Source organism: Haliaeetus leucocephalus, unplaced genomic scaffold, assembly GCF_000737465.1.
Source record: "Haliaeetus leucocephalus isolate CR32 unplaced genomic scaffold, Haliaeetus_leucocephalus-4.0 Scaffold932, whole genome shotgun sequence".
Lineage (NCBI taxonomy): Eukaryota > Metazoa > Chordata > Aves > Accipitriformes > Accipitridae > Haliaeetus > Haliaeetus leucocephalus.
Genome location: NW_010973368.1, coordinates 13,917,708 through 13,928,849, shown reverse-complemented (window position 1 = coordinate 13,928,849; position 11,142 = coordinate 13,917,708). Strand labels below are relative to the sequence as shown.

The 11,142-nt window shown below is 36.2% G+C and overlaps 1 protein-coding gene across 4 annotated transcripts in view; it reads right to left on the bottom strand.

Annotated features, from left to right (window-relative positions):
* Window positions 1-2,760: 2,760 nt before the first annotated feature.
* Window positions 2,761-11,142, bottom strand: part of PAPOLA (poly(A) polymerase alpha) — a 48,511-nt gene continuing 40,129 nt past the window's right edge. For 2 of the 4 annotated variants that reach the window (XM_010583913.1, XM_010583912.1), the window contains exons 18-22: window positions 9,804-9,904; window positions 8,003-8,223; window positions 7,542-7,607; window positions 5,839-5,913; window positions 2,761-3,675 (exon numbers count right to left, since the gene is read on the bottom strand). In XM_010583913.1, the coding sequence (XP_010582215.1) occupies window positions 3,580-3,675; window positions 5,839-5,913; window positions 7,542-7,607; window positions 8,003-8,223; window positions 9,804-9,904 (559 nt within the window). In that variant the 3' untranslated portion in view covers window positions 2,761-3,579. Of the gene's footprint in view, window positions 3,676-5,198; window positions 5,678-5,838; window positions 5,914-7,541; window positions 7,608-8,002; window positions 8,224-9,803; window positions 9,905-11,142 lie in introns of those variants that run through there. The other 2 variants (XM_010583914.1, XM_010583915.1) reach the window with 2 other exon arrangements.

The window sequence follows — 11,142 nt, the reverse complement described above, 5'->3', positions numbered from 1 at the left end:
TACTCTGCTTCCTCAGCAACCTCCACAGTAGTTTTTCTTGCATTTAAGTATAGATTCTGGCTCAGTAGTATCTAGTGTGTTCTTCCTATACTGAATTATTTTTGGTTCTTCTAGAAGGTGAAGAACTCGGTTTTAACTGTTATTGTTGACTAAAATTGGTTCTCTCATTAAGGTACATTTACTATCAATGGATATTCATTACTACTCAGTTACTATATACTTGTAGCTACAAGTTTAAAGATTTTGCAGTTAAAAAAAGAAAAAAAAGAAATGCGCTAAGAAATGGCATGCACACATACCACCTACAGCAAGGAACCACAACTTTAGCTAGAACTCAACTCAAATGTCTGATTCAAATCAGTATGTCTAAAGCCATCTGTTAGAGCCATGGCTTATTAATGTTAATTATTTTGGCTACAACAGTAATTTTCAGCTTCTTGTTTGCAGATCCTTATGAGTCCGTGAACTTACTTCTGGAGGTTCATGATGGGTAATTCAGGAAAAACAAGCCTATTGAAGCCTATTGCCAGTAGATTGAGAAACACTGAACAGAAATTTGTATATCTACTAGCAGATTTTTATTGGTTGGAGAAAAATAAGAGGAACTAAAGCCATAAATAACATCAGCTGTGATGAAAGGGAGATGGGGTGGGCAAGATATAAAGAAGATGAATCTGTTCTAAACAAGACAAGCAACTGCATGCTGTGAAAAATACATACAACACAAAGGTTTATTGTTTTAGGCAGGGTAATTATAATATGAAGACCATAATCATCAGTGGTTTTAGCAGTTAGAGAAATTTTAGTCAAAAGGAGGCTACTTATTAAAGTTACTCACATCAAGCATTTGGAGGATTGGGCTCATGCTGATACAAAGATCAATCAAGTGATGCACAGCTACTTGTAATTTTTACTTTTATTTCAGGGCAAGCTTAAAGTATTTGACAAGAAGAGAAACAGTGCCATCTGCTGACATAAGAAATAGTCACGCACAAGAAAAGCAAGCATAAGATGCCAAAACTGTTACAGCTAATATTTTTTAAAAATGGAGTTCAAACTTCTAAAGAAAATAGTACAGCCCCAAATTGTTTATGCACATAATTCTTCTATTTTTGTCAGCTTTTAAGAATTTAAGATTTTGAGATGGACTCCTAATCAGGAGACAAGGAATGGATGCTCATAAAATGTTTGGGTGTTTTGTTTTTGTGGGGGGGGGGGGGGGGGGGGGGGAGGAAAAAAACCGCTGCCCCCACCAAGCCACTGCACAACCCACAACCTTTGCCTTTAACAGACTGGAACTCAACATCCTGCTGAGAGTTAATTCCACTTCCTATATCTAACATCATGCTTATTTGGAGAACATTCATTTATGTACTATTTCTTCTAGGCCACACCATATTTTGTCTTAGCAGAAAATCTAAGAGCTAAGTATGAATTAAGAGAGTAAAATCAACTTTGTACATTCAGAAAAATCAGACAACTATGGGATTGTGCTGTTTTTTATTGTGTTTTCAATGGAGAAATACATCATCTGTTTACAAAATAGCTCTTGAAAAATACAAGGAGTACAGATACTATAAAACAAAGCAAACTCCAGTCATGAGACACTACGTACATCATGCGAAAGCAACAGTCTGATCTCCAGGTTATGAAAACTAGAATTAAAAAGTCACTATACAGAAAGGTTCCAAGTTCCCAGCTTGGCAAAACTTGGGTGCAGTTACATGAAACGTTTAATAAAATGAAAAAAATTTTCCGATGTGTAAACAAAATGACAAGACTAAATTTGTGCCTGGCAATTTCGATCTAAACTCCATAGCTACACAAAATACACAGACACCTTGTACACTTCAACTGTTAATATAACCTTCTTTGGGGGGTGGATGACAGCAGGCTGCACAGGGCAAGGAAAAGAGAAATATTGTATACTAGACATCTTAGACAAATGGCAAAAAAACCCTTCAGTTACTGCACAGCCTAAGTAAAAGATAAGCTACACTCTGACTTCGGAGAATTAATTTAGAAGGATAAGGGGAAGAGTGTAAGTAATTTAATTTTAACATGAAAGATGCACATGTAATAGGATGGAGCACAATGGGAGAAGGGAGTTCATAAAACATGCTAATCAAAGTATGGGAAGTATGATTTGACATCCCACATATTTCAGACTTAAGTAATAGTAACATGAAGTTTGTTATCTACATCTGGTACTACTGTTGGTAACCCTCATGTTCCTCAAATACTGCTGTTCTTTGCCATGAGAGATTCAGTTATTTAAAAAGAAAAAGTTGTAACTTTTCTGATAGGACTACAAGAACAAAAAAATAGGAGTAAGAGAGCTTACTAGATGTCAAGTGCTTACTAGAAATGTGATTTTTAAAAATTCGGTGTTGTTCAGTATGTAAAACTATTTCTGATGAGCCATCTAAAAATAAAAAGGTTAAAATTCTTAGGGAAAAATCTTTTTGCCTTTATTTAAAATTTGAAGCTTTTTAACGCATACAGGACTTTTACGGAGTGTACAAAAATCATCTTATATTTAGTGATTCAAAGGCCATCAAGACAGGTGTTATATTTCACAGGCACGCAATATTTACTTAAACACTTTAGTCATGGGACAAAATTTTTAATTTGTGCCTATAGGCCACAAGGTATTATGATTAGGTAAGGGTTGGGGGGGGGCGCCAAATGAGTACATGGCTTGTTTTTATTTTGTATAAATAACTATTGTCCTATATGGTGCATACAAGCTGGAAAAAAAAAAAAACAACCAACCACAAAAACCCCCACCAAAACCCCAACGTTAAATGCAAAAGCTTTTCCCATGAAATAAAGGGATCAAAAAGGGAATAAGGGGTTTGATTAGCTCAAAGGAAAGTTTATTTGCTGTTTGATTGCTGATCTGTATGCACCTTAAAACAATCCTATAAATAAAAGTAGACCACGTCTTAAACATGTCCCACCAATACCAAAACTTCCCAATTACTTCCTCAACTTATGTCTTATAACCTCAAGATTTGACATTTCATTTTACAGGCTTACTGCTGCTTGATGGCAGTTGAACTAGATGTACTATACACTTTGTTTTCAATGTATAGTATATCATAGAACGTCATCCAATTTGCAGATTACTACTATTGAAGAGGTTCTTCAATAAAACAAAAGTGTATCAGCTGAAGATCTAAAATTAGTCATACTCCAATAAAAAAAAAGTACATAAAAGTGCATTTAAGGGATTCTTATGCCAGTTTTATCTCAATTTTGAAACAATGCATCAAACAAATTCAATCAGAATGTCAAATATGGCTACAAATAGTGTTTATGTTTTTAAAGGCAGTAATCCTTCGAAATATTTAATGCAACTGTTGCTAACACATTAATTGTACTCCTGGCTTCACATACTAACCTGGACTTCCAATCAAATGGTGATTTTAGCCCAGAAAGGGAAGTGCACAAAATATACCTAAATCCATTTGCAATTATGTTCTAGTCTTGCACCCTCCGTTCTCCTTTTTTTCTAGCATTAGAAGACAACAGGTTGAGTTGGCAGATACTGTTTATGGACCCCTGAGGTTGTTTTTACCGGTTCAATCTCAATTTTATTGAATTCTTGATAACAGGAATAGGATTTGCAGGGAGAGCAGGGATATCTGAAAGGTCTGTACTGGGTGTTTTCTGAAAAGAAAAGAAAAAGCGTTATTGTATTTTAACTTTGTAAATATCAAAAGAAAAATTCTGTAGTAATTGACACTAATTTTCACAACCAAGATCTTTAGAAAAGTTTTTAGGAATATACCAAGATAAGGATAATTACAAATTATAAATATAGGAGCAGATTTTTCTTTGCCTACACAGTCATTATTAAGGAAAATTTGTGCAAGAGTATTTCATAGTGTGCATTTCCCTTTTTGACAACTGCAAGACATTAGGAAGTGCTGCAGATAAAGCTGAGCCTACTAATAACCTGTATTATAATACAACATAATATCCACATAATACAGGTGCTTGATCAGTGACATCTACTATCGGATCTACATGTTTAGTATTTAAAAATTCCTTTGAACAATTCAGTGTTAAGCCTTAGCCCCTTACAGATGAATGATGAAAACCTGTCCCCAATGCAAAGTATGTGTCTTCATACATTCACACTTCAGACAGTTTAAAAGCTCTTTACAGCAAAGTTACCAACTTTTCATATTGGTTTAGATATACATGGAAAAGGTATGATGAACTCTAAAACAGTGCTATATGACTGGGTTAAGAATTTCATCCTGAAAATAATCTGAACACTTTTTTCTCACTTAAAAAGACTTAAACCCCATTCAGCAAAATTATATCTAAAGCCAAATAAAGGAAAACACAGAAAAGGAACACTCTCAAGATTCAGTGTGATTCATTCATTTCTCACATGCTTAACAAGCTTCTATTGTTGGTTTGGTTTTGTTTGGTATTTTGGGGTTGGTTTTTTTTAAGTATTTCTCTTCCACTGCAGCAGATTATTTGCCATCCCAATAACCCAGCTATTATGCATTACTTCTGATGATTTATCATAAAATGCTTTCTTATGCTATAAATGTTCAAAATTAATATAAGGTACATTTGATACATGGGAAAGACTGCACAAAAATGACTGCTCTTAATTGTTGTTTTATTAAAAAGAAATCAATCGAGTTAACACTGACTGATATGGTACCAAAGCACATTGCAACAAGGACTCAGGGCAAAACAGCTTTGACTTCCCGCCTCCCCCCTACCCCCAGTAGACCACTCTGTTTGGTGCTGACCTGCAGTTTAACACGTTTCCATTTTCTGCAACATGAGCAGTGTTTTAAACACAGCCAACAAGAATACTGAAAAATGACAGAAGAGGCCCACCATTCTTTTGCAGTTTCCAGACTACTGTTGGTAAAATAACAACTACACAATTTGTAAAAGCTACAAAGCTTTATCATTCCTCAACAACAGGCGAAATACACTTGGTGTAATAAGTGACCTAAAAAATTTCCCTGAGGCAGTTTAGAGTGCCCATGTAACAACTAAAGTTTTTGCCAAACAATTTTGGTACCTTTATTCAGTACTGCTCATATAGTTTAAAAAGTCTGATAACAAATACCTTTAATACTATTGCAATATATATCCTTTTTCAATCAATACATTGACTACACATCATTTAATGAGTAAAGTGTGCATAAAATGCTTTGGGATAGTGAAACTTTAATCAGTAGTGCACTAAGAGAAGCTTAAAAATGCTAGCAAAGACAAAGATGCGTTCTCTAAAAGTTGTTACAATATTAGGAACAAAAATTTAAGTGAATGCCACAGAATTCTTAATGTCTATTTTTCCAATCCTCCTTACACTTACAATACCTGCAGTGAAGCAACACAGCTGGCTAATGAATTATAACATTACAAGTTCTCTCTTATACCAAATATCAGAATTTGAAGTTACATTTCAGACATTCTCAACCTCTACCAGGATATTTTTGAACAGCAGCTATTTAAAGCATTTGTTTCCTTGTTAGAAAGGATTATTCTGTGATGTGCAAAGCACAAAGGAATAAACCAAGCCCCTTACTTTGAAGGCACAATTCAGAAGAGCGAATCCAGCTTCGGTCAGTTTGTATGGCAAGCCATACATGTTTAGCTACAATGCACATTCAATAAGATCAATGACCATCTAAAACACAAAAATTGTGACAGTAACAACAAGCAGCTTTCCATACAATGGATTCATATTAAAAATTATACAGTTATTTTTAACATCTGGACTCATTTTAATTTCAATGTTTTCACCGCAGATTAGCGCACACAGAGAAGTGTTGTTTTTAAAAACAGTACCTGAGGAGCTTGCAGAGAAGTTGTCTGAAGAGTTTCTGTTTGAGAATTAACATTCACTTCTGTCTCAAGTTGCTCCTAAAAACACAAAGGCAGTTACACCTCTTCCAATTATAAAAGCTATTTATACAGAACTCCATTAACCGGAATGCCTTTAAGTTGTTCATATACAGCAAAAGAAAAAAGGCAAGTATAGGTACTTGCTGTACCTATACCCATCCTTTTATAATACAGAAATCACCACACTAGAGAATGTTTTGCTGATTAGGAATTTGACAAGCTACATCATTTCTCAGTTGGCCTTGTTTAAGCACTTAACATCTTTTATACAGAATCCTATAGGAAAACACTACATGTCATTTAACTCATTAAATACAAAAAGCATAGTATCAAGGAAGACCACGTGAAAAGCTACTGAATTTGTTGCAAATTCAACTGCTTTTCCACTCTTTTTGTCATTCTGCCAGAAAAGTTTTCCTGCTACTTTAAAGGGTTGAATCAGCTTTCTGGATGAACAGGTGAATGTGAGAGCCAGTTTTTCAGGTAAAACAATGGGACTGCACGGCTAAAGCAGGACAGTGGCATGTTCTCATTTTAATGAAAACAGCCTGTTAGTTAAAATTGTACCATGTAGTAAACAAAAAGGCATGCATTTCAATAGAGAAAAACCTATGTTTATGTTAAAGAAGTTTATTCCTCCATTTCCTTCCATGCATATTAAGGATGTAAGAGTTAGAGGAGACTGACAATAAAAGCTAACAGGATTACCTACGTGTTTTTTGTAATGATATGTATCCAAAGGACCTATTTTCAATGTTAGGATTAAATGCTTTTTTTAAATGCACTTCTGCTTTCACCTGTCTTGAGTTCAAAGAGATTTCAAGGTGACTACATAACAAGATACAATTCCTCACTTAAGGGTGTGGAAACTATAAGCCAAAGCACTTAAAGATTTTAATAGATATTTTAATTTCCTGGCATATTTTCCAGAGTATTCTAAGGACAACAGAACATACCCTATAAAAACAGTATACACCCAAGTGGAAAGCAGCTATCGTAAGGCTAAAGACAGACTGTTAGCCTTTCTGTTCACCAATAAGCAGAAAAATTGTCTGCTAAATTACAAGATAGTAGAGGGGCATGCTTGAATCTCTAGAAGTCCCCAAAAGGTAAGCTCTAACTTCATACAATAATTTCACTACCAGAAAAAATTTATTTGCAATCATTTGAAATTTTTTTTATCTAAAAAGTGAACAAGGTAGCACCTGGCTTCGGGATTCTCAACCCAACATGCAAAAATCCCAATGGAATACATAGGACAACTGTTCTTTAACTAAGTAACATACATCGAGTTTGGGATGCAAGCAAAGCAAGGCATATAGACACATCCCCAATCTAACAAATTTAAATATCATCATTAATTTTTTCACCATGCATAATACTGTGTGAATGACCAGCAAAGAAATCACTGTCCTATGTGACCATGGACTCAGGCTCAGCTTAGCCTGGCAGCAGGTAATGTACTGAAATTCATTAATATTGACATATACATTGAAAAAAAATAATGTATCATTTTGATACCTTTCCTGGAGAGTCTATACTATATCTACAAAGACTCTTAGTCATTCCTAGAGGGAAACACAGTAATTTTCACAAGAAAGATCCCGATTAATAAACACAAAATTGCATGGTCTAGGCATAGATACCTTAGTTTCCATTTTTTCATGCTCATTCAAATCTATACAGCTAGTATCTTCACTTATTTCATCCTGCTGAAATGCAAACAAACCCAGAAACTATTAAAAATCATAAAAACATTTAAAAAAAAAACAACAAGAAAGTAAGGTTGTACAATGTTTTTGAAGACAATTAGTTGTAAGACTTCACGTGTTATACTCCAACAAAAAAACTGCTTTTAAGAATTTAGAATCTAAGCATTTGTGCTAATGCAGTACATATGTCACATGATGAATATCAGCATAATAAAAAAAACACTAACACCTAAGCAAGCTGAATCCATAAAGCAGCAATGCAGTCAGAGTAGGAAATATACACCCCATTTAACAAAATATTTGAAACCTGGAATATGAGAATCAGCACTTTGCAGCTGAAATGAATATTCGAAGTTTTGAACATTGCTATAGTATGATCTCGAAATCTCAAATACCTCTTCAATTTTCATTTTCTTGGGAGACTCTTCTTTATGGGGAGAAGATGTCCTTTTCACTGCTGTGACAGGGCTAGGCATTTTTGTTGCAACATTTCCTGAAGTTCTTGGTGATGGATTTAATAGATACGCTGAGGAAACGATTCTAGAGATGGTAGGCTTTGGTGGTGGAGAAATGGCTGGTTGTGTGGCAGTTTGAGGAATGCTTTCATTTGAAGTACCTATGGATAAATAATGTAAAAAGCTTCAACAAGAAGAGCTGACACAACCACTTCAGTTCAATCACTGGTATTTTTGGTCTGTAGTTAAAACTATTGCTATCAAGTAGGCATCAATGAAGTGGCACAGTTAGTGGTATGAGCATCACATTTGGAACAGCAGGTGTGCATACACAGCACAGTTTAGTTTCAAGCTTGTTCTGAGGCCAAATTCCTGTACCAGATACAGGGTAGCCGTGTCAGAGACACTCTGCTTGGTCTAATTAACCCTGCTTAACAGCAGGATATCCTAGCCCAGACAGAGCTCTGTACTAATATAGCTATATTATTCTTGGTACCTAAAGAAGTTTTACTGTTTCTATACTCAGCCATATACATGCACTGCCAAAGACTGCCTTAAATCAAAACCAAGAGCAATCTCATACTCCCTTTACTCACTCAAACATGAAGTTTATAATTTCTCAGGCTCAGAGTACGCAATGACAGATATGAAGTCATCACAGAGCATCAGATAAAAATCTGACATTGCATAGATCCTTTTGAAAAATGCTCTGTATGACAAAGCTCTACCTCATCAATCGCCTACCTCAAACCAGTAAGCACATACAGGGAGATGCTCCAGGATGAGAAAAATGACACTGCAGAAATTTTCCATTAGTAACTATCAGGTGACTGCTTTTGATTAACCAAAATACAAGAAGGAACAACTTCTGATATGCTTCCAAATCGAAAAAAGTCATGCCATTTAAGGTCCACTTAGCACTCATCAACAAGCTTACTCTCGTTGATGCGCCTGTGACATGATAAAAAAATCAGAGAACACTAAGACTCCACTGTCCCACGTCAGAGCAAAGCAAGGCTAACCAGTTGGTCCCCTCTTCCATCTATTTCTGACTTGCTCCTTGTATTCAGCTAAAGTTCCATCAAAAAAGAGGAGTAGCCGACTCTGCTAAGTGAACATTTTCACCAGATGCCTTTGGTCTTTCACTAAAAAGTCAATTTTTTTTAATTTTGGGTTTGTTTTTTTTTAAGTATTAAGTGAAGTGTACTTTTTCTTGTAGAAAACATGGAGGATAAAGTCAACATACACAGTGGGACATACTTGAAGTGATGTCAGTAAGGAGCATATGTTCTGCTGACATCTGAGTATTTTTCACTCCTAGAATCAATTTCATGAAGCACAAGGAGCAGGAACATGGGAGCACAGCTTACAGACAGTACAGAATCACCTTTTGGTTTTAACCAGAAATGGATTAAAAATAAATACAAAAATTGCTCTTCCAGCTTTAGTTAGATTTTCCTCACTTGACCGACTGAACTACAGACCTGCGTCAGGTCATTGGAAAACTATTGCTATTGTGAATGGCAAATACAAATCCCCAGGAATAAAAGAATAAATAAATATCGCACCACAAAATATTCCACTATGATTTCCCAAGTCCTGAAGAAATTAGTTAAATATGTGTATCAAGGAGAACAGGTTACAGCATGTGTTAAGTAAAGACCTCAAACTGGAAGAAAAACTGTTTTATAAAAGTTACAAAAGAATCAATAGAAGCAATATACTATGTCATTTTCCTTACCCCCTGAGCTTTCACTGGAATTTATTTGTGGCACAGTGACTTCAGAAGCCTGTATGTTGGTCACAGATGCTGCTGTTACAGCTGGCGCAGGACTGCTTCTGCTAAAAAGAGAAAAATGACGAAACGGTGAACATTATAGTAAAGCTATGGTGCTATATGATCAGCCTTTCATCACATTATATGCGTGGCCACTAACCATAGCTGATAGGATTTTACCTACATTACAGAGCAGATCACAGCAGAAGACAGAAATGAGTGTTGGCAATCTACTATCAAACTTGAGCAATGGAAGCTATTTCAAATATTCAATCTGAATATTTTAGAGACAGTTTTTTACACCAGTAAGAAGTTGCATTTAAAAAAGGAAAAAATTAAGGCAATGTCTGCCCAAATAAGGTGCAGGGAAAAACAGAGCAAGTATTTTCCTGAAAAATGGAACAAAACCGGTATAGAAGGCCTAGAATAGAAAGTTTGTTTTCGATCTACACACACCATTACAACTGATTTCAATCTGGAATTCCCAAGCAAAGGCCTGGGAATTCACATGACAAAAAAATTGGTTTTTTTCATTTTCAAGAAACAAGGAAGCATTACATGTCTAAAATCAACACAGGGAGATTTCCATTTCAATTGTGACATCCTAGATATAGACTTGTTTTAACAGCATGGTCAGTGGCACCAACTATTGGAAATCATTTACCAAGGAATTCTAACTAAAAGAGCACTTGTTAGAAGGAGTAAGTTTAGTGAACTTAAGTATGTTATTGTGGAGGGTTGACCCTGGCTGGACGCCAGGTACCCACCAAAGCCGTTCTATCACTCCCCCTCCTCAGCTGGACAGGGGAGAGAAAATATAACAAAGAGCTTGTTGGTTGAGATAAGGACAGGAGAGATCACTCACCAATTACCGTCATGGGCAAAACAGACTCAGCTTGAGGAAAATTAACTCAATTTATTACAAATCAACCAGAGTAGGGTAATGAGAAATAAAACCAAAGCTCAGAACACCTTCCCTCCACCCCTCCCTTCTTCCTGGGCACAACTTCACTCCCGGATTCTCCACCAACCCCCCCCAGCAGCGCAGGGGGATGGGGAATGGGGTTTACGGTCAGTTCATCACACGTTATTTTCTGCTGCTTCATCCTCCTCAGGGGCAGGACTCATCACTCTTCCACTGCTCCAGCGCAGGGTCCCTCCCACGGGAGACAGTCCTCCACGAACTTCTCCAATGTGGGTCATTCCCACGGGCTGCAGTTCTTCACAAACTGCTCCAGCATGGGTCCTTTCCACGGTGTGCAGTCCTTCAGGAGTACACTGCTCCAGTGTGGGTCCCCCACGG